At 45.6% G+C, this 23,990-nt stretch overlaps 1 protein-coding gene across 2 annotated transcripts; it reads left to right on the plus strand.

Moving 5' to 3' along the window:
* Nucleotides 1-8,499: 8,499 nt before the first annotated feature.
* Nucleotides 8,500-22,215, plus strand: SALL2 (spalt like transcription factor 2). Of its 2 annotated transcripts, none has more exons than XM_042252157.1 (2): nt 8,500-8,767; nt 17,614-22,215. In XM_042252157.1, exons 1-2 carry the CDS (start codon nt 8,695-8,697, stop codon nt 20,550-20,552), a joined length of 3,012 nt encoding a protein of 1,003 aa, XP_042108091.1. In that variant the 5' UTR covers nt 8,500-8,694; the 3' UTR covers nt 20,553-22,215. The 2 variants fall into 2 exon arrangements, with proteins under 2 accessions (XP_042108091.1, XP_027825915.1); XM_027970114.3 differs by lacking the exon at nt 8,500-8,767 and adding an exon at nt 17,041-17,229.
* Nucleotides 22,216-23,990: the final 1,775 nt, after the last annotated feature.

A 23,990-nucleotide genomic window follows, 5' to 3' on the forward strand; every position in this document is an offset into this window, starting at 1 on the left:
AGTCCATTGTTCCATGTCTGGTTCTAACTGTTGCTTCTTGACCTGCATATGGATTTCTCAGGAGGCAGGTAACGTAGTTTGTTATTCCCATCTCTTTAAGAATTTTCCACAGTTTGTTGTGATCCACACAGTCAAAAGGCTTTAGCATAGTCAGTGAAACAGAAGTAGATGTTTTATGGAGTTCTCTTGCTTTTTTTTGTAATCCAATGGATGTTGGCAATTTGATCTCTGGTTCTTCTGCCTTTTCTAAGTCCAGCTATACAAGAAATGTACAATGGTCAATATATGTACAATGCACTTTAAGAGGAAGAAAGACCAGAGAATCAAACAGTATATAATTATTAAATAATATAAGTACTATCTTATAATATAAGTCATCCAGTCTCATAAAAATGCTTGACTGCAAGGAGGCACAGAATTGTCCAAAATGTACATCATGAATATTTTTATTTTTTAAAAGTCTAGTTGATTTACAATGCTGTGTTAGTTTCTGTTGTACAGCAAAATGATTCAGATATATATATGTATGTATCTTCATATTCTTTTCTATTATGGTTTATGAAAAGATATTTAATATAGTACTCTATACTGTAGAGAACAACATATTTGTTTATTTTATATATAGTAGTTTGTATCTGCTAACCCTAGACTCCTAATGCATCCCTCCTCCACCCCCTTCCCCCTTTGGTAATCTTAAATTTGTTCCCTTGTCTGTAAGTCTACTGCAGTTTTGTAAGTAAGTTCAGTTGCATCATATTTTAGATTCCACATATAAACAGTATCATATATTTATCATCCTCTTTCTGATATGATAATCTTAATATGATAATCTCTAAGCCCACCCACTTTGCTACAAATGGCATTATTTCACTCTTTTTTTGGCTGAATAATATTCCATTTTGTATATATACCATATCTTCTTTATCCATTCATCTGTTGATGGAAACTTAGGTGACTTCCATGTCTTGGCTACTGTACATAGTGTTTCTATAAACATTGGGGTGCATGTGTCTTTTTAAATTAGAGTTTTCATCTTTTCTGGTTATATACCCTGGAGTGGGATTGCTGGATCACACGGTAACTCTATTTCTAGTTTTTCAAGTTAACTTCATACTATTTTCCAAAGTGGTGGTTTACTTGCTAAGTCATGTCCGACTCTTGTGACTCCATGGACTGTAGCTCACCAGGCTCCTCTATCCATAGCATTTTCCAGGCAAGAATACTAGAGTGAGTTGCCATTTCCTTCTCCAGGGGATCTTCCTGACCTGGGGATCAAACCCAGGTTTCCTGCACTGCAGGCAGATTCTTTACTGACTGAGCTACAAGGGAAGCCCATTTTCCATAGTAGCTGTACCAATTCAGATTACCACCAACAGGATAGGAGTGTTCCCTTTTCTCCATACCTTTTCCAGCATTATTATTTGTAAACTTTTTAGTGATGGCCATTTTGACCAGAGTAGGTGATTCCTCATTGTAGTTTTGACTTGCATTTATCTAATAATTAGCAATGTTGGGTATTGGGTATCTTTTCATGTGCCCGCTGGCCATCTGTATGACTTCTTTGGAGAAATGTCTAGGTCTTATCCCATTTGTCAGCTAGTTTGTTTGGTTTTTATTACTGAGTTATATGAGCTGTGGGCTTCCCTGGTAGCTCAGAGGGTAAAGCATCTGCCTGCAATGCGGGAGAGCTGGGTTCGATCCCTGGGTTGGGAAGATCCCCCAGAGAAAGAAATGGCAACCCACTCCAGTATTCTTGCCTGGAAAATCCCATGGACAGAAGAGCCTCGTGGGCTATACTCCCCGGGGTAGCAAAGAGTCAGACAAGACTGAACGACTTCACTTCACTATATGAGCTTTGGAAATTATGCCCTTGTCAGTCTTACCATTTGCAAATATTTTCTCCCATTCCATAGGTTGTCTGTTTATTTTTGCTTATGGTTTCCTTTGCTGTGCAATAGCCTATAAATCAGATTAGGTCCCATTTGTTTATTTTTGCTTTTATCTCTATTGCCTTGAAGACTGACTTAAGAACACATTGCTAAGATTTACATACCAGAATGTTTCGCCTATGTTCTCTTCTAGGTACACTATGTATCCTTAACTTCCATGTTTAAGCCAGTCGCTATTCACCTCAAACCTACAAGTTCAGTAAAGTCAATATTTACAGCAACTCTTCCAGTTCTTCACTTTGCTCTCTGTTAACTCATTTCCTATCCCAGTCCCTTTGGACTAACTGGTTGCCTTCAGGATCTTCAGCTCTTCTGGTTCTCCTCAAGTATTCTGGCTTTGATTTGCCCCATCAGCTCTCCTCACTTTGAACTATCTTCTGTATAAACTGGCTCTAATCAACTCCATGAGAACCATGTGTCCCGGCTCATTTCACGGCCATAAAAGCAGTTCCAGGATAAATGAGGAACCACATCAGAAGCCCCTCTGAATCTTGGGTGCCTTATGGACTTATAGAATTATGGATGAGGGATAAAGCAGTGGCATAGTTTGGAACTGGAAATAATGTCCAAAACAAATAAAGACCTGTCACCAAAAGATTAAAGTCCAAACCATTACAAAATAGCTGCATAATAATAAACTGGAAAGTATTTGTTTTATTTTCTGTTGTATAGTAGGTACTTAGTGCAAACAGATACTTTAAAAAAAAATCTGTTGAATAAATGAGTGTGAATGAATAAGGGACGATATAAAGGATTTACAATTAAAATATGATTAGGAATCAATTAGACATAATCAACACTTTTTTAAATACTAGAATTAGTCACTGGGGGATCCCATTCCTGGGAATAATCTCCAATGTGGGAAATAGATTATTATTTAATTGAATAGCTTAGGGTATGAAGTTATCAGAATGGAATTGGCTTCTAAAATACGTTGGTCCCCACAAGAAAAAAAGTTCATAAATTCTAGAGAAGATGGAGAAATTAAGAGCTATCTTTTAAAGTTTTACTTCTGCTTGGGTTCTCTCTCATTCTTGCTTCTAGCCATTTATTCTTTACATAGTGCAAAGGGCAATTCCTTGAGATAAGATCTGGTTTTGGAGAACCTTTTGAAAAGTCTTTTAACCTCTCTTGGTCTTAGTTTCTTTATCTGAATAGCAAGAGATTTGGAAATGATCCCTATGGCCCCCATCTAGGGCCCCATCTAGCTCCAAAGTCCTTGAGAACCCACTTGTTCTTAAAGTTGCCTTCTGAAGGCTCTGACCATGTTTCTATGATAGCTGTCAGTTATTCACGTTTTCTGACATAATTTCAATCCCTTTTTTCCTATCCCGCCAAAGATTTTCATCTGTGACTTGACTCTTTCCCAGCACTCTGAACTGTTCCTTCTCATGGCTTGGTTTGTTTGCCTTTGTCATCATTCTCCCCACCCCACCTTTGCCCCTTACTGTTTGTACCTCATTGGTTGATTTGCTTATTTTCTTTTAAACAACCAACCTTAGGCTCTATGGAACTTTAGCAAATTGTTCCTATAATTTTTTCCTTCAAAACACAGGCACATATACTACCCCCCAACCCGGACCCTAGGCTTCTCCCCTTGCCTGCTAGGCTCATGCCCTTCCCCCACAACCTCCTGCTCCTGTTCCACAACCTTGACCTCTTCACAAACTCCATTTCCCCTTTGTTTAACAAGAGTAACATTGAGAAACCACGGAAAGCAAAAAGAATAATTTCTCTCCTTTCTCTTATGAATGTTTAAATCCCTGCCATCTTTTGCCAAATGAACTCCAAAAGAAACCCCAGATAAGACTCAATCTGAATGACCTCCTTGATCTTCACTCCCTCCCTCTGCCCCTAAAACACCATGGCAACTGTCACCTGAAAGAGGCCAAGCAGAAATCATCTGATAAGACCAGGGATCGCTTGCCATGCTTTCTTATTCTATAAAGTTCTACAAAGGGCACTCTTCCCTTACTTTTCATTGCCTTACTCCTTAATGCAAGACTATTGGAACATGTGGTAATATATGTAATTAAAGGAATCATAATTTGTAGATATTTACTTGTGGGTCTTCAAATTTTCCTTGCAAGTTAAAAGTTCAAGTCACACTACTGGTCTGCACCCAGAAAGTGAGGCCTGTAACAGACAGAAATCAGGGGGATGGCAATAAATGGTCACACTGTGGTGAAAAACACGGGCTGTCAAGTCAGGCATTGCTTGGGCAAATTTCACTCTGCCACTTATCAGCTATCAGACCTTGAACAAGAATGCTACTTTGTCTCTTGTGCCTCAGTTTCTTTACTGCAAAATAGGGTGTTCTGCTTGCCTAAAATGGGGATTATATACTGTTCCCTTGCAAAGTTATTTAAAGGATTAAAGGAGTGTGATACAATCAAAGGTGCAGAATGCACCTTAGCTATGATTTAGCTATGGTTATGGCTATCATAGAAAGGTTACATGTCATATCATAGAAAGGTTTCTAGATTCCTAGTTTTGTTCTCTTGCAATTAAAATCAAATTCCTCATGGGATTCCAACTCCTGGGAAGGTACAGAAAGTGCTTCCACAATGCCTCCTCTTCTACAAACTAGAAAAAGAGGAATGCTAACAGCAGAGTATTGTCCAGAGAGAAGAGGCCTTGAATGAAATGCCAAAGAATTTCCTGGACCCCCATTCGACTGAGGTTGTATTTTTAGAGCAAAAGCCACTCTGAGTTTAGAAACGCTTTTCAGAGACTTCAAAGTGTATTACTCTCAACCACATCACCAAAAACATTTGGCCAACAGTAGTACACACATTTGGGAGGCATATTGTTTACTGGGACCACAGACTGGACTCACTTCATGTGTGCATGGATTGCCTTGTAATCCTCTAGGTATCTACAACCTGGTTTCAAAAGCAACAGTCAAGCTCAATTGTCTCAAACTGCAAAAGAATCATTTAAGAGTTTATTTTTAAATCTTAGGCTTCAGACTCAGAGACTGATTAAGGAGATCAGGGGTAGAGGCTAGGAATGTGAATTCTCCGTAAATTCCCCATGTGATTACCTGTGATTACAGAGCATCCAGAGGAGTTACAGAGCTCTGGGAATTAGCATCCCTGACTGGGCCCTCTTCTTTCTCTTCCTCGGAGGATCTCATTCCCATCACCTTCTCTTTGTTTCTCACAGTTCTGGGCTTCTTTGACTGCACTATTGTGCTGATATCACAAAACAATGTTCAGGAAAATCTCTTCGAGTCAAACATAATAACTGGCTTTCTTTAAAGAGCAATAACATTTAACTATACTTCAATTTTTTCCAAAAGCAACAACATATCTTTGCTTTTTAAGGACATATTTTTTGATAATAAGAGTACCCTAACATCTGTTTAAACTAATTCAGAGGCAACCTGTGCTCACAAAGGAAGGATACAGTGTCCTGCTTGAAAAGTAGGAGTCCTGAGCAAAGTCCTGATTTGGCTCCATGATGTAAACAGCCAACAGTATTTTATCCCTTAAGAGAGGAAAAATTTTAAGTTAATAGGGAAGCCAAAATAGAAAATATTGGTAAAATTAGCAAATATCATAAAAAGGAACCACAAAGCCAGAATAAAGAGTCCATCTTCACCACCAACTACTTCCTGCCCAAAATATCCTCCCACCCTCCCCACCCCCAAAGCCTCTCAGGCTTCCACACAGGGGAAGGAACTGGGGGTAGGGTGCTAGGGTAAGTCCTTTTTTCTCATCCTTCATTATCTTCAATTCCGAGAGTGCCTCTTGAGCTTTTTGGGAACTTAAATGCTTCATTTACAAGGTCAAATGACTATGGAACATTTTCCAACAATTAAATCACCAATTACAGAAGGAAACGTGCTGTTTTCATATTCTATTCTTCTACTAAGTTTCTCTCAATCTCTCTCTCATTTCTCCCTCCTTTCATTCTCTTGCTCTTTCTCTCCCTCCCTTCTTTTCTCCCTCTCCCTCCCTCTCACCTCCCCCTCCCCTCTCCACTTCACCACACACAGAAACCCCTTTTCAAAGGGGCTTTTTTCCAACTCAGTGAAGTAAAGTCTTTGCCCCTTTGTGGGGAAGGCTCATTAACATTCCCACAGCAGCATCTCTTCAAGGATTTTACTTTTGTAACTCTGTGGGGAGGTCAAGAGGCCACTGTGGAGAGGTAAAAGGAAAAAATGGTAAATGGGGGAGGGCGGAAGAAAGGAGAGGAGGGGAAAGAGCCCTTCCTTTCACAATAAGGACAGCAAGAAAGAGGGTGGACCAAAGTAGGGAAAGACCAGACAGACAAGACTCAGCAAAGAGATGAATACTGGGCCCCAAGATGTGCCCTTGGAGATCTCCAGACTCCTAAGGAAAGCAGAATGCTATGTTCCTTCTCTCATTTCTTTTCCTCAAAGAGGAATTACCTGATGGAAACGGTGGAATTATACTGTGACCAAACCCAGTCTATTCCACTGAGAAGTTGGAACTTTCCTGGCCTCTGTGTTCCCATTTCCTCCACAATAGCCTAGTGATGACTGCACCTGTCTACCACAAGGAGGTTAACAGGATGAATAACACAATGTTAGCAAGAGTTCTGAGGATTGCCTACAAGGGAGCCACTCAAGGTCCTGACCCCAAAAATCTGGGAAATAATGGAGACTCCATGAACTCCAAAGCAAAGATCAGAGTACTCCCCAAATCTCTTTTGATGGGGGTAACTGCCTCTTTTATCACCAGCAACCCTCCTACCATCTGTCTTTCTCTCTCCCTTTCTTATTACTGCCAAACTAAGCTGCACTTGTGTAAGGCAAGAAATGAAGGAAACTCCAAGTGTGCACCCAACACTTTCTCTGAAGACACAGCCATAAGATTTACATCACTCAACTCCAAAGGGAAAATAATTCCCACTTTCCTAACAGATGGTGTTTCTGATGCTCTCTTATCTTAGCCAGTAGAGTAAAAGATAAATAAGTTTAAAAGAGAGGACCTAGGCATTATAGCTAGAAGATAGGGCATATCTGGATAGTCTATGCAAAGTAGCAACATTCACCTCAAATTCAGGGAGGAGCAGCAACATCAGAAGTTAAAGAACAATAAATCAATCACCCTTAAATGTGCAATCTAAACCGGAGAGACTCGGTTGGCTCATTGCCAACGATGGTTTTTTTGTTATTGTTGTTTGGCCATACCACATCTTAGTTTCTTGACCAGGGATCAAACCCACATCCCCTGCATTGAAAGTGCAGAGTCTTAAACCACTGGACCACTGGGCAAGTACACCAAATGATGTTCTTAAAGATCAAATTTAATATCCACAAAGAAATTCTTTCCACAGAATCCTTGACAACTGTTTTCTGTCTCTGTGAGAGCATGTCGCAAAGAGCTCATAAATTTACAGGAGAAGCCATCACACTTTATAAAGTTCCTTTATACTGAGCTGAAGGTGCCTCCTTGTAACTTCTGTTCTGGTGGTGCATGAATGCTCAGTCATTTCAGTCGTGCCAGACTCTTTGCGACCCCACGGACTGAAGCCCACCAGGCTCCTCTGTCCACGGAATTGTCCTGGTAAGAATATTGGAGCAGGTTGCCATTTCCTCTTCCAGGGGATCCTCCTGACACAGGGATCCTACCTGCGTCTCCTGCATTGGCAGGCGGGTTCTTTACCACTTGAGCCGCCAGGGAAGCCAATGTCTCCTCTGGAGTACCACGGAACTCTTCTGTATGATTTTAGCAAAGGTGGCATCCCTTCCGCTCTGGGAGCTGGAAAGAAGTGGGAGACACAGAAGAGCCCCTGACCCTGTGGGTATTTTAAATGAGATTCCTTAAGATCAATCATTTTCATTTTACATGCTAGGAGTTTGGTGGCATATTGTACGTTTTAACACTATAGAGGAAAAGAAAAAAAAAAAAGAACTAGACTACTGTCAGATCCACCTGGGTGCCAGGGCTGTTTCTCTTACATCACAGCTGTGCAATCTTGGACAAGTTACTTAACCTCCCTGAGCCTTTTGGTTCAGCTATAAAGAGGATCATCTATAAATAGGAGTAGTAAAACTGGGTGTGCTAACCTCAAAGATGTATTTCTCAAACTATGCCCCATACATGAAAATATCTTATAAATTTTAAAGAGATCTACATATATATAATGATCATTTTTACTTAATTTTTTGGTCAGCCTTTCTCATTTTTGACTTGCGAGTAACTGAGTTCTTGGCCTTATAATCAGGATATACCAGAAAGTTTTCATTTCCGCTTATACCCCAGAAGCAGTCACATCTTCCAACAAGGTGGCACAGAATCATGAAATAACCAGAAAGCACTGCGAAGAGCTTAGAGGAAGAGTCAGAAAAACGACGGAGGGACATTTTCTGAACAGACAGCAGAGCGAGAGGCCCGGAACCCAGGCAGGGAGGAGAGGGTTAAATCCTTTCCTCTGCAGTACAAAAGAAAAGAGTGTGCGGAAAGATTAGGATTTTTGCTTTTACAATGGGAGCTGCAGAAGCGTAGGGAAGAAGCTGAAGAAAAAAAAAGGGGGCGTCTCCCCTTTAAAGACTTGCAGAGATTGAGAGAGAGTCAGAGACTGAGAATCAGAGCGCGCGCGTGTCTGTCTGTCTGTCCCTGGGAAGCGAGAACATCTCTGCTTCACAGTGATTGGCACTGGGGGAGAGGCATCAGTTGGCTTCAGACCTAGGGGGAAGACCTGACCAGGTCACCCCGATTCAGACTAAGTGAGCGTTGTCCCTCCCTGTCCCACCTCTCTCTACCCGGGAATGTCTCGGCGAAAGCAGCGGAAACCCCAACAGTTAATCTCGGACTGCGAAGGTCCCAGCGCGTCTGAGAACGGTGGGTGCCGGGGAGGGGTGGGGGTGGGGGCCGAGTCCAAGCCTGTGTGGGTCAGGCCAGGGCAAGGGGAGGGCACCCGGGCCATGGGCGAAACCAGGGGGAGGACTTGGTCACTAGGGGGTTGAAAGAGTTGAGTCGCAGGGAGTAAGGAGATGATGACCTGCGCTGGAGTGGAGCCCCGCTTGGCTTTTCTCAGGGTTGATTCTGTTTGTTTTCCATGTTGCTTTTCTTTGGATGAAATGGAGTTTTCAAACTGGCTCTGTCTCCCCACCCAAGAGTTTTCTCCCCAGGTCCCCCTTTGCTCACTGGTCTTTGTGCCCGTTGCTAAGTAACCTTCTCAGACCTGAAGACCCGTCTCTTAGGGGTGGGATTCCCGCCCCCCTTTTCTTTCTGGAGAGTTGGGTTGCAAGAGAATGAATTGGATGAACGTGAAGGTTCCCCTGAGGGAGAGGAGAAAAAAGTTTCTTATTGTTGGGCTGCGCAGAGAACAGATCAGAGCTCCCAGAGGGAGAGAGCTAATGTCGGTCAGATGCAGCCTAGTTTGGAGTGTGTATCTGTGTCACCTAGGGTAGAGGCTAGAGGAAAGGTCTGGATGAGGGCCTTAGGTGGATGCTTCAAGTAAAGCCAAGCTAAAAAAACTGTATGCGTTAACATACATGCATTTTAATACATGCATATCATTTTATGAGGATATTATCATTTATGTAACATTTTCTTTATGAGGGGGGAAATTTTCATGTATTCTTATAACATTCCAGTAAGTAAGAGGCAGCCAACAGAGTAACTAAGATACTGAGCAGTGACATTGCTCAGTCTCAAAAACAGGCATAATCAGGACAGAAACCTTGTTTTCATGATAATCAGAGCTAGTAGTACACACTCCACCTAAATTAGGGTTTTCCAAGCTTGCTTGGTTGTGGGTAGATGTGGGCTAGAGTCTGGGAATCTGTATCTTTGCAAATATCCAGGTACTTCTTAGGAATGAGGAAGTTTTGGATAATCTGGTATGGCTATGTATTTCACACTGACTCAGGGATAAGCTATTTATTTAGCAAACAGCTGATTCACTCAACAATGTAATATAGGAATAAACACAAGGATTCTGAAGGCAGAATTTCAAGATTCAAATCCTGGCTCTACCTCTTGGTTAGCTGTGCAGCCTTTGTGGATTTACTTTGCTTTTCTATGTCTCAGTTTCTTCATCTGTAAAATGGGGATGAATATACTGATTACTATCTCATTGGGTTATTGAGTTAATACATGTTTTAGTACACTTATAAAAATAACTAGCATAAATAAGTGCTTAATACATGTGGTACAGTGCCTAGCATAAATAAGTACTTAATATGTGAGTATTATTGTTATATGTGAGTGCAGTGGCACTTCCTGCAAATTCTGAAATAAGACCAAAGCTCTGGGAACTCTTGGTGAACTTCAGCATTTCTTTATGAGATATGTGTCATGGAAACCTCTAGGATAATGTATTTGGAGTGGCTAAAACTAAAGCATGGATTAAATTTATGTTCTCACCTGCTGTAAAAAAAAAAAAAAAGACTTGAGATCAAGTCAGTGTGCCACATGCTACAGACATATTGGCTTTTGTGTAGAGAACACATCCCCTTCAAGTCAGTGCTTTACTGGGATCCCACTGTGCCAGTATTAAGAGGTTCATGCTGGTGGCATCCTTCCCTCCTGGGACACATTAGCCCCCGCCTTAATGCGGCTGTAGGCCGGATGTTTCCTCCCGCTGCTCTACAGGAGACTTCCCCCAGAGCCTCGGAGTTGCCTTACAGTCCTGCTCCCCTGCTGGTTGGATTGCGGAACAATACTGAATCCCCCCCAGAGGCGTCCTCCTTTCCTCCTCTCTCCCCTCTCTCCCCACTTCCTCAGCTCACCCATTCCCTACACCACTGCTGAGGAAAAGTCTGGGAGGAAGCTACAAATTCTTTCCCTACCGCCCTGAGAGGATTCTCCAGCCCCTTGAGCTGTAGCTCCCACTTGTGGCTGTGAACACCTGGGGGCGCGGAATGCTGCTGCAAAGCCGTCCCCATGGAAACAGTACAGGCCTGAACTCAATGGCAGCAAAGAATTGCAGTTGAAATTTTGCCTTTGAGCCATAAAAGTTAAAAACACAAATGTCAGGAGCAAGAAAGCAGTAGTTAATCTTAAGAAAGCCGATGGGTTTTCTGTTCAGAATTCTCCTGAGAGTGAAAGATCCTTGCGCTACTACCATGACCTGGGGTGTAATGGGGTCTCATATGTAAGATGAGGTGGCTAATATTTGATCAAATCTAAAATTCCTTAGTGCTTTTATAAGATATACAGATAGGGTTTCTATTCACTCACATGATCTTCGGGCTCCTGAGTTTTCCTTCTACCCCAGGGACATTTTTTTTTGTTCTGCACGCCCCCAAATTAGGTAGGGAGGGCTCTTATTTTACAGGTGTACCTGTGGAGCTATGGGCATCATCATGACCATCAACAGACATTTATTTAGTAGGCTAGGATGCCACTAAAGCTTTCAGGAGTCTTTGCCTTCCTTTAAGCAATGTTTGCCCTATGTGACAAGCAAATGCTGAGCCTTTGTTGCACATTTTAAAAGCCTCATCTCTGCAGTGACCTAAGATATCACCAAGACACAGTCTGAAAAACCTGTTTTCCAGTCCTCTTTTTGTTCAGCTTCCCTGACCAGAACACCAAAAACCTAACAGAATAGTAATTGCACATAAGTGATGAGAAGGAAATAGTCTATTTACTTAAAAACTCTGGAGAGAAAAAAAATTCCTCTCTTCCCTACAGAGTCTAGAAGTCTGGAATAGAGAACATAAGGGATGTGAATAGGGAGAATGTAAACTAGTGCATCTGGGAAATAAAGGAAACCATCAGAAACCCAGATATTTAGTGAGAAGCAGAAACCAGGACAACAGCCAAACAGATCTAGGGGGAGAAATGGCAGTTGGCAGATATCAAGAGCAGCAAAAGGGGAAAGAAGGCAAAAATAGAGTTGTGAGGGTCCTGTTCTCTTTACAGCATCCTCTCTTGGAGTATTGATCCCTGAGCCTTTAAGCCCTAGGCACTCCTGGGTCAAAAAGAAAACATTTCTGAGTAGATAGAAAGTACTCAGGCAGGGTACAATAGAGCACTGGATAAGGAAGCCCAAAACCTGGTTTTCAGTCCAGCTTGGACTTGGAAGTTTTGTGACCTTAGACAAGTCCAGCCTTCTCCCAGGGCTTCAGCTTTTAGTCTTTACAGAATAATACTCATTACTAATATTTGCCCAGCATTTACTATTTGTCAGGTACTATGCTATGCCGTTTATAGATTTCCTTTTGTTTATTTCTCTGCTATTATTATTACCTCCATTAAAATGACTTTAATTTATGGTGATACAAAATTTTTCATTTTTAAGCATACAATTCAGTGGCATTAAGTATATTCACAATTCTGTGTGACATCACTACCAGCCATCTCAGAGCTCTTTCATCTTGCAAAACTGAAACTGTATACCCATTAAATAATAACTCCCCATTTGCTTCACCCAACCCACCGGCCCCAGGAAATCACCATTCGACTTTCTGTCTCTGTGAACTTACCAATTCTAGGGATCTCCCATAATGAAACCATACAATATGTGTCCATTTGAGTGGCTTATTTCCATCTGGCTTATTTCACTCAGCGCAGTGTTTTCAAGTCTCATCTATGTTGCGGCACTGTATAAGAATTTCATGCCTTTTTGTTGCTATACCCCCATTTTAAAAAGAAATCCAAGCCTTGGGGAAATTAAGAAACTTTTCCCAAGGTCACAAAGATTAGAAAGTGCTGGCACTTTAACTGAGGCCTGATTCAGAGCTGACATTCTCAATCACTGCGCTCAGTGAGAGGTCAGATCTCTAAAGTCACTTCCAGCTTCAAAACAGTATGAATTCCATGTTAAGTGCCGAGTCCTTTGATAACAGAAAAATGCCTGTTTTTAAAAAAAAAAAAAAAAACAAACCAACCTTTTTTTGTGTGTTTGATCTAAGATATTCTTATTCTGGAAACATATATTTTTCTCACTTTGCACCAGATGTACCTGTGCCTATTTGTCCACTGTGTTGCACAGGTCAAGGGTACACTTACTAGGTGTGAGCGACAGAGGAGTATGTGGATGCATTTAGGAGAGAGGAGTGAGGAAGAGATCATTTATTCTCCCTTAGAAGTCCTCTGTAGCAGCAGTTATAGGATCAACTCATAATTGGGGATACTATCAATTGGTGTTGGTCCAACATTAACAGTAAGTTTAGGCAGGGCTTACATAGTATGCTCCTTTCTTTAGTGGTTGGATGGATGGTGCCTGAACTCTGTGTAGAACAAAGCCTTTCATTTTACAATTAGAAGTATGGCTCAAGATGCACATACAGTCACCTAAACTCTTAGTCGAGTGTATATCATGTCAATTTCTGTTCATGGAAGCACGGCACAAGAGAGTCAAAATGTACCTGTGGTCAGAGTAGAGAGAGAACCCAACAGGCAGATTTTATTTTGCACTGAGCAACTCATTTTACTTATGTCCTGATTTTTGTAAAGTTGAACACAGGTAAGATTTGTGACCTTCCCTGGTGGCTCAGCAGTAAAGAATTCTCCAGCAATGCAGGAGAAACGGATCTGATCCCTGGGTCGGGAAGATCCCCTAAAGAAGGAAATGGCAACCCACTCCAGTATTCTTGCCTGTGAAATCTCATGAATAGAGGAGCCTGGCAGGCTACAGTCTATGGGGTCACAAAAGAGTCAGACATTACAGCACTTTCTACTTTTCCACTTTGAAGATTTGTGAGAAGCAGGGTGGAAGGTTTGCTGGGAAAGGCACTCCTCTGATACACACTATGGTTCTCCTCCTTGGCTGTACATTGGAATCACTTGAGGAACATTACAAACATTGATGCCTAGACCCACCCTGGCCAGGCTTCCCAGGTGGCTCTAGTGGTAAAGATCCCACCAGCCAACGTAGGAGACCTAAGAGATGCAGATTCAATCCCTGGGTCCGGAAAATTCCTTGGAGGAGGAAATGGCTACCCTGTATTGTTGCTTGGAGAATCACACAGACAGAGGAGCCTGGCAGGCTACAGTTCATATCTTCACAAAGCATCAGACTTAGCATGCACGCACACACAGCCTGGCCACTGCAATTTTTAAAAGCTCTTCCAGTAATTCTAATGGGCAGCAAAGTTTGAGAACCTGTGTTCAAGTCTACCTGCTACACACCGATTTTTCTGTTTTCCGAGCCATCCTTTCCTAAGTTTGATGAGCCACCAGATTTAGAGAGTCACCTGATTTCATTTTTCCTTGTATTTCAGCTCTTTATAAATTTAAACCAGCATATCCAGGTCTCAGTCCTGTGTCCATCCCAGACTTTGCATGTGACCCAGGGTAGCTTACTTCACCTTATCTGCTATCTAGGGACACCATTACCAGGTTTGTTTAGTCCTGTGTTTATGATTTCATTCGTGTCTGCCTAAGAATCCCACCCCCCTTTTCAGGATAGGCAGTGAGTGCAAAGTGCTAAGAAAAAGAGGGCTCCTCTTACAGGTGGCTGTTGATCCATCACCTTTCAACAGGGACTGAATTTACCTTTAAGAAGAGTGCAGATCAAATTACACATCAGAAAGCAAGTTTCATTAAAGAGCTAGAAAGGGGACAGTGTTTCCCAGGAGAAGATGAAAAGAAAAGGATTTCTTTTCTTGTTGGAAGACTTGACAAAACAGCAACTTGATATCAAACATTCAATGCTAATTAACAAATGCTCAGTAGAAAGAGTCCATCTGATTCCTTCTCTCTCACTGAGGCTGCAGAGCAAATGGCAGGTAGGAACCACACAAGGCCCTTTCTCTAGCTTAGGGAAGCTACACAATGTTGATGTGCTTGGGAAAGTATTGGACAGGAGTCAAAACTCTGAATGTTTGCTGCACTGAATTACTGTGTGAACTTGGAAAAGTCACTTAACCTCTCCAAGCTTCAACTTCCTTATCTATAAAAATAAACAACATTGCAGTTAACCTGTGACTTACCATAATTGACACAGAATCCTCTCTCCCTCCCTGGTCAGGTCTGGAAGCCTGGAGCTCCTCTGTTTCAGAGCCATTGTCTACAGTATCAAGACCCTTGTGTTTATCTGAAGTTTCAAAACAATTCAGTACAATGTTTTCAATGAAAGTGGACATTATTAATATTATACTAATATTAACATTCAACTATGTCTATATTATATACAACTCAGTGTGTGTGTTCAGTCATGTCTGACTCTTTGCAACCCCATGGACTGTAGCCTGCCAGGCTCCTCTGTCCATGGAATTTTCCAGGCAAGAATAATGGAGTGGATTGCCTTTTCCTACTCCAGGGAATCGTTCCAACCCAAGAATCAAACCCATGTCTCTTGCCTCTCCTGCATTGGCAGATGGATTCTTTACCACTAGCGCCACCTGGAAAGCCTAATATTAATATTACATTATACTAACATTAATATTTGGAGAAGGAAATGGCTATTACAGCTCCCACCCCAAAAGACTTCCTACTCTTAACATATGCCAATGATATTAGCCTCAGAAATGAATAAGATTGCTAATTCCCTGGCAGTCCAGTGGTTAGGATGCCACGCTTATGCTACCAAGGACCTGGGTTCAGGGAACTAAGATCCTGAGTAAGCCGTACAGCTTGGCCAAAAATAAATAAATTAAAATAAATTAATAGGCAACATGAAAACAGACCTAATTTGAATATATATGTATTTTAGCTTATTTTGGTTTTTTTTTTGCCACTTAAATATAAGTTCTTTAATTCATAATATTTAGGACTCCTCCCAAAATTTGAAGTCCTATATATATAGATTATTTTATCCCCACTATATTTCTCTGATGAAGCCAACATAGCTACAATATTACCACTTTACAAAAAAGGAAATGGCAGTGCAGTCATGGTGTGACTGCCCACCACGCCTCAATTTACCAGCCAGGCAAGAACGGAACTGGGATTAGAACAAGGTGGATTTACTGATGCCCAGGCAAAACACTGAACTAAGGACTTATCACCTCCTGTAAGAAAGATAAGCTCTTTTAAGGAAGTTGGAAAGCCATTAAGGCTCATTTCAAGATAGGAAGGGAATGCAGAGTACCTGGTCCAGGAGGCATTTTACGCCCTTAATCCTCTCTCCTAATAGGAGGCCACCTCTGTGCAGTGAGCAGGTGTTATTTCTAGGCATTCAACCCAGCCTGGGGCTAAGAGGGACTTTAGGCCCCGAGAGGCTGCCTGGTAGCTCCCTCCTACTGCATTTTCCCCATTGTTTCGGGAGGAGTTCCCTTCCCCCCAGGTTAAAGCTAGGTGGGCCTCTGCAAACTAGCATCACCCCCAAACAGCACATCCGTAATAGTGTCTGCGTTGCTAGAGAAGGACAACGGAGGAAGAAGGGTAGAGAAGAGGAAACTAAATAGGAGATGACTCCTTTAATAAGCATGAACTCTGTAAATGAGGTGTGGGCTGGGTGATCCGTGGAATAACTTGCATTCAGCTATTATTCTGGGGGAGGAGGGGCGGGGAGTAAAGGGGCTTAGTGTTCCGCAGAGAAGAGTCCTGAATCGACTTCCTTGGAAATTCTACCTCTCAGCCTCCCACCCTGAGAAGCTTCTTTTGTAGAGGGGGTGTGGGGGTAGGGTGGGAATGGAGGTGAAGAAAACAGGACAAAACTTGGGGCATTTGCAGGGGCGGTGTGAATGTGTGTAGATAAGGGGTGGATTTTCTGGGACCCCCCCCCCTCTCGCTCTGGCCCTCAGACCACCCTCTCTGGAGTCCACGTTTTCCAGGCTCAGCGGATCCTTTATCCGAAGGAAAATAAGAGAAGCCTATCGCTCTGCTCTATTGAGCAAGGCTGTGTTTCCTACTGCGCCCCCTTGAGCTTGCTGGGGAGGTGGGCGGGCCGGTCTGGGCAAAGACATCTGGAGATGGGGGAGCTAGCAGAGGGCAAGGATAGGTGGACCCCCACCAGGCCCCACAGCACCTGTCACTGAGCCTACCGGAAACCCTCCTGTGCTCTGGGCTCCCGCCCCCGTACACCCGTCCCCCGCCCCCTCTCTTCTTCCCCAGCTCCCGCCTCCCTCCCCAGCAACTCCTCCCCACAGACTCCCCTTCCCAGCAGCTCCTCCCCCATCTCCCCTCTCCCAGCTTTCTGGCTCCAGCTCCTCCCCTCCTCCGCGTCTCCTCGCTCCCCTCCCCCTCCTCCGCTGCGCCCTGCCCCCGCCGCGATCTCCATCTCTGCAGTCCGGGCCGCTGGGTGCAGAGGCTGCTGCAGCCCGGGCGGCCAGTGCCGCCTCCCCCAATCCGGATACCCATTGTCTCCCACTCCACCCGGCCCTGCACCTCCCGCACAACCATGGCGCACGAAGCCGGGAGGAGCGCTCGTCTCGGGGGGCCCTGCGGGGAGCCGGCGGAGCTTGGAGGTGCGGTAGGGCCCTGCAGGGGTAGGGGTGGAGGGGGTGCGCTGGGCGAGGGGGAAAGGACTTTCGGTGGACGAGATAAAACGGACGATTCTCTGCCCAGGACCCGGTCCTCCCAGCTTGTCCTTCCGCCCGCCGGTGACCCGGGGTGCGAGGGGATAGAAGGGGGACAGTAGCTTGTGCATGCCCGCTCCTCTCCTTCCTGGCCCCCAGTGCTGGCGTGTCGTGTCCAGGCGGGTCAGCCCTGAGCTCTAGCCTTCTGCACGGCCTGATGGTGAGCTCATCTCCCCACCCCCACTAGCGGTTACTGGGCTCCTTGTTAATTACAGCCTGTGTATATCCATCCCAACCGCACCACCCACGCTCTCTCCTTGTGTTCTTCCCCAGGTGATGTGAGCGAGGACGACCACCCCCAAGTCTGTGCCAAGTGCTGCGCACAATTCACTGACCCAGCTGAATTCCTCGCCCACCAGAATGCATGTTCTACTGATCCCCCTGTAATGGTGATAATTGGGGGCCAGGAGAACCCCAACAACTCTTCGACCTCTTGCGAGCCTCGGCCTGAGGGCCACAGTAGTCCGCAGGCCATGGAGGCCGAGCAAAGCAACCCCTCGGACTGCGCGTCCTCTGTACCCACAGATCCCACCTGGGGCCCCGAGCGGAGGGGAGAGGAGTCTTCCGGGCACTTCCTCATTGCTGCCACAGGTACAGCAGCTGGGGGAGGTGGGGGCCTGATCTTGGCCAGCCCCAAGCTGGGAGCGACTCCATTACCGCCGGAGTCCACCCCTGCACCCCCTCCTCCTCCGCCTCCTCCTCCCCCCTCAGGGGTAGGCAGTGGCCACTTGAACATCCCTCTGATCTTGGAAGAACTCCGGGTGCTGCAGCAGCGCCAGATTCATCAGATGCAGATGACTGAGCAAATCTGCCGGCAGGTGCTGCTGCTAGGCTCCTTAGGCCAGACAGTGGGCACCCCTTCCAGTCCCTCGGAGCTACCTGGGACAGGGACTGCCTCCTCCACCAAGCCCCTGCTGCCTCTCTTCAGTCCCATCAAGCCTGTCCAAACTGGCAAAACACTGGCACCTTCCTCCACCTCCTCCTCAGGGGCAGAAGCACCCAAGCAGGCTTTCTTCCACCTTTACCACCCCTTGGGGTCACAGCACCCTTTTTCTGCTGGTGTGGTCGGGCGAAGCCACAAACCCACCCCTGCAGCCTCCCCGGCCCTGTCGGGCAGCACGGATCAGCTGATTGCCTCGCCTCACCTGGCATTCCCAGGCACTACAGGACTCCTGGCAGCGCAGTGTCTTGGGGCAGCCCGGGGCCTCGAGGCTGCTGCTTCCCCAGGGCTCCTGAAGCCAAAGAATGGAGGTGGAGAGTTGGGTTATGGGGAAGTGATGGGCCCCTTGGAGAAGCCCGGTGGGAGGCACAAGTGCCGCTTCTGCGCCAAAGTATTTGGTAGTGACAGTGCCCTGCAGATCCACCTGCGTTCCCACACAGGCGAGAGACCCTATAAGTGTAATGTGTGTGGCAACCGCTTTACCACGCGAGGCAACCTCAAAGTGCATTTCCACCGGCATCGGGAGAAGTACCCACATGTGCAGATGAACCCTCACCCGGTTCCAGAGCATCTCGACTATGTTATCACCAGCAGCGGCCTGCCCTATGGTATGTCGGTGCCGCCAGAGAAGGCTGAGGAGGAGGCAGCTGTGCCGGGTGGAGGTGTGGAACGCAAGCCTCTGGTGGCCTCCACCGCCGCCCTCAGTGCCACAGAGAGCCTCACGCTGCTCTCCACCGGTGCAGGCACCACTACGGCCCCTGCGCTTCCTGCTTTCAATAAGTTTGTGCTCATGAAAGCAGTAGAGCCAAAGAATAAAGCGGATGAAAACACCCCGCCGGGGAGTGAGGGCTCAGCCATCGCCGGGGTGGCAGAAAGTGGTGCAGCAACCCGCATGCAGCTAAGTAAGCTGGTGACATCGCTACCCAGCTGGGCCCTGCTTACCAACCACTTGAAGTCCACTGGTAGCTTCCCCTTCCCTTATGTGCTGGAGCCCTTGGGGGCTTCACCCTCCGAGACCTCCAAGCTTCAGCAGCTGGTAGAAAAGATTGACCGTCAAGGAGCTGTGGCAGTGGCCTCTACTGCCTCGGGTGCCCCCACAACCTCTGCCCCTGCAGCTTCATCATCAGCCTCATCTGGACCCAACCAGTGTGTCATTTGTCTCCGGGTGCTGAGCTGTCCTCGGGCACTGCGCCTGCATTACGGTCAGCATGGAGGTGAGCGGCCCTTCAAATGCAAAGTGTGTGGCAGAGCTTTCTCTACCCGAGGCAATCTGCGTGCACATTTCGTGGGCCATAAGGCTAGTCCAGCTGCCCGGGCCCAGAACTCCTGCCCCATTTGCCAGAAGAAGTTCACCAACGCTGTTACTCTGCAGCAGCATGTTCGGATGCACCTGGGGGGCCAGATCCCCAATGGTGGCACTGCACTCCCGGAAGCGGGGGGAGCTGCCCAGGAGAACGGCTCTGAGCAATCGACAGTCTCCGGAGCGGGGGGCTTCCCCCAGCAGCCATCCCAGCAGCCATCCCCAGAGGAGGAGTTGTCTGAAGAAGAGGAAGAGGATGAAGAAGAGGAAGAAGATGTGACTGATGAAGATTCCCTGGCCGGAAGAGGCTCTGAAAGTGGAGGGGAGAAGGCCATATCCGTGCGAGGTGATTCAGAAGAGGCCTCTGGCACTGAGGAGGAAGTGGGGACTGTGGCAGCGGTGACCACAGCTGGGAAGGAGATGGACACTAATGAGAAGACCATTCAGCAGCCGTGTCTGCTGCCGCCGCCACCAGCTGACACCCTGGATCAGACACAGCCAAAGGAGCAGGGAGGCAGTGATGCTGCCGGAGGCACGGAAGAGGGGGCAAAACCGGAGAGGAGCTCCAGCCCAGGGTCAGCGCTGGCCCTTGAAGGGGAAGGCAGCAGCACCCCCTTGGTGGAGGAGCTGAGCCTGCAGGAAGTGATGAGAAAGGAGCCCGGGGAGAGCAGTGGCCGAAAGGCCTGTGAGGTGTGTGGCCAGACCTTTCCCACCCAAGCAGCTCTGGAGGAGCATCAGAAAACCCACCCCAAGGAGGGGCTGCTCTTCACTTGTGTTTTCTGCAGGCAGGGCTTTCTTGAGCGGGCTACCCTCAAGAAGCACATGCTGCTGGCCCACCACCAGGTACAGCCCTTTGCCCCCCATGGCCCTCAGAATATTGCTGCTCTTTCCTTGGTCCCAGGCTGCTCACCCTCTATCACTTCCCCAGGGCTCTCTCCCTTTCCCCGAAAAGATGACCCCACCATTCCATGAGCCAGTTTTTCTGTACCTGCTGCCCCTTGACCCAAGGAGCAGGAAGTGAGAGCTCTATAGAAGGACCTCCCAGATCTGAGCCTTTATTTGTCTGTTTCTCTGAGTTCTTAGATGTCCCTAATGACTTTTCTCTAATCCTTGAGCTTCAAAATGGCTGAGCTCACGGCAATTGCCCCCTGAGAAACTTTTCTTCCCTCTTCATCCATTGTACCTGAGGAAAATAGACTTGCTACAGCTTTTACATTCCCGAGAAGAACCCTTTCTAGCTTCTCTGAGAATGACCCTTCTTCCCTCTCCTCTCCCTTCCCTTTGGCAGGTGCACCTGAGCACCCACATATGGAATTACAGCCACCCCGAAGGGGGCAGCACCTGTCCCTGGAGGGCCTAGGGCCACTCCTCTCTGGTGACCAGGTCAACCTGCATGGCTTCTTGTCCCAGGGCATTCCTTCCCAGCTGGTGAGGGTGGGCCCGCTGTCTCTTTGGAACCAGGACACAACCTTCCTGTCAAGTGACCTGCCCACCAAGCCCCAAACTTCCAGTTCCATCTCCATCTCCACTACCACTTCAGGTCCTGCACGACCAGTGCTGTTTGGCCCAGGAACTGAGGCCGGGAAGTTGCCTCTAGCAGTGGGATCCAGAGAAGCCAAGGAGAAGAGAGCTCCCCTTTTCCTCTTTTGACCTCTTGCATCCAAGACAGTGCCTGGAAAGCCCATCATAAAGAGAAGTAGCAGATTGTACCTTCCTTCTCCTTCCACGTGCCAACAGTGAAAATGCAACAATTATCTGTCTCGTGGCCCAGCCCCAGGGGGTAGGGAGAAATGAAAGGCACAGGACACTCTTCCTGCTAGTAAGGCACTCGTGTCTTAGTCACATTAAGGTAAAAGTGTTGGCCGGTTAATATGCCAAGATACTTTGAGCTTCTCATATCCTTCATCTTTGCCTCTCACAGTTAGCAAACAAGTGGAATTCTTGCTGCGAGGTCTCCCATGGGATGGCTCTTTGGGGGAGGGAAATGTGAAGTTCACATCTTTAGCAAGCATTGTTCTTGAGGGTAGTTGAAGGACTAATGGAGAGTTGAGTGTTGTAAAGCGTAAGGCTTGGTGCAAACCTATGTGATTAATAAAGGGGCGAGATGTAAAGGAGGAGACCTCACATTCTTATTTGGATAGGTCGATGGGTCTCATGAATGTTCTTTTGGACTCAAGGTGACTTAAGTGTGCCACAGTGCACCGTGGGTCAGGGGGGTTTCCTAGCACTAGTGTGCTTCTAGTTTTAGATAACTCCCTCCTTTATTCCCTAGCCCCTTGTATTTTCCTCACCTTCCTCTCTCAAGGTCCACTTCCTCCCCATTTTGCCTGTCCATGGACCTGGGTTTGTGTCTTTGTCACTGTCTGGTTCATAGAGTCCCAGACTTTGGGAGAGGAGCCCCAGGTGCTGTCCTCCCTGCCTCTCTGTCTTGTAATGAGATGTAGTATTTACTCTTAACATAGGATCATCTGGAACAGGAGTTCTGAGGGGGAGGGGGTGAAGCTTCTGCTATTGACTGACGTGATGGCTCCTCCAAAGGTGTAGGCTCCAGAGTTTCCTAACATAGTAAAATGTGAAGAGCAGACAAGGGAGATACTAGTGTCTTTCCCTTTTCATTAAAGGTGTCTTAACCAAATATTTGTGTGTTTCTCCTTATTTCATGACTAAATAGCCAGCTGGGGTGTGATATGGGCATTCCCTAACATTGAGATTCCCTTACCACCTACATCTCCTGCCAAAGCTGAACATATGGTGGTGAAGTATTTAATTTGCTCAGCCTTGTCCTAAAACAACCTCCACTGAATGTAATTTCTTTGTTGAAATGGTGTTTGTGTTCTCAAAAGGTAGAGGATTTGCTCACTGTTTACAGCGTTTGTCCAGGTTTTCTCTTTGCCTAGATGCTTCCACCACCAGGCTTTTGAATTTTTTTTTTGTTTTTTGTTTTGTTTGGAGTTTGAATGCTATCAGTCCTTCCTGAAACCTAAGCCAGCCTAGCTGACATCAGTTAACCTGCAGAAGGAAGGTGAATTCATCTTTATGATCCTTGGTCTAATGTTACAAACTATTAGAAAAAATAATTCAACCCTAATAATTTCTACCAACAAAGTAATATAAAGGAGAATTTTTAGCAGAGGAAGTACATTGCGGGTGGCTGTGTCTGTGTGTGTGTGTGTATATATATATATATATATATATATTTTTTTTTTTTCTTTTTTGTTTTGTCCCCACAATATGGTAAGGTTCAGACTCTTAGACCTTGCTTTCCTAAAGAAAACATCCTCTGGAATTTTTTTTAATTTTTGCTTTTGTAAGATATCACTGAAACCATGTGCTAAAGGGATAGGACTGGTAAAATGATTTGCCTGAAGACATGTAGCCAATCAGTTGCAGAAGGGGATTAAGAACCCAGGTCAGCAGAAACTCAGTTTCACTGCTACTACCTTCAGGGGTGGTACTTGCTTCTGGTTCCATCACGGGACTCCTAAAGTGAGGCTGGCAGGAAGACTGAAGGGAAGACGTGAGTAAACCTGTTCCTAAACAGAGGTTTAATTACAATGGCCTCCTGGAGCCGTACCCATTCCCCTTTAAAGGTACTAGTGAATAGGACATGACAGTCTTGGGGAAGAAACAGCTCCTGTCTCCCTAATTCCCTACCAAAGCTTTATAAATCTGTTTTTCCTTTCAGCCAATGGAAGGAGGTGGGTCACCAATCCTTCTATTCCCTTACCTCCCCACCCTCACTGGACATAGATAATGCCATTTAACTAATTAAACTAGACTTGCCCTCTCTTTAGATGCCAGTTCTCATTATAATAACAGCTGTCAGTGAGGCTTCTACTAATGGATACTTCCTTGGGCAGGTCAGCCCTGAGCCTGATTCCCTACCCTCGTCCTTCATAGCTCTACTTTGTTTTTCCTTCTATCTACTTTTCATTCTTTCCCTCCCCGGCTTTTTCTTCTTTCATTGACCCCTGACAGCTTTTATTTCTTTTCTATCTTATTCTCTTAGAGCCTCCTCAAAGCCCACTCCAATCCCCATCTTCAACCCCATCCTTTCTTACTCTCAATTACTTCTCATTTGATCATTTCTTTGGAAAATGAATTAACTCTAACCTGCTGCAGTGAATATGTAAATAAATGCAGCTTGCAAAACACTTTACCTGAAATAGGGATCATGGATTCAGTTCGAACTAGATGGATAAACGGATGACTATTATAAGAAGCAAGAGACAGTTTCTTAGCTCATTCATTCAGTTCAATTTTGAGGATTTGTTTCAGAGACCAAGTGCTAGGTAGGTACAAAGGTAAAGAAGACATACTTCTGTCCCAAAGCGAGCTCAGTCAAAGAGGAAAAATGTAAGCATATTTTTATATGGTGGTAGCAAATACTGTGCTAAGACACAATGGCCT

This window comes from Ovis aries, chromosome 7 (genome assembly GCF_016772045.2).
Source record: "Ovis aries strain OAR_USU_Benz2616 breed Rambouillet chromosome 7, ARS-UI_Ramb_v3.0, whole genome shotgun sequence".
Classification (NCBI taxonomy): domain Eukaryota; kingdom Metazoa; phylum Chordata; class Mammalia; order Artiodactyla; family Bovidae; genus Ovis; species Ovis aries.

Excerpts from the sequence above, each read along its gene's own strand:
- SALL2 (XM_042252157.1), top strand. The coding sequence starts at position 8,695 with ATGTCTCGGCGAAAGCAGCGGAAACCCCAACAGTTAATCTCGGACTGC. Across the intron at positions 8,768-17,613 it reads TCCCAGCGCGTCTGAGAACG|GTGATGTGAGCGAGGACGAC; the intron begins GTGGGTGCCGGG and ends GTTCTTCCCCAG.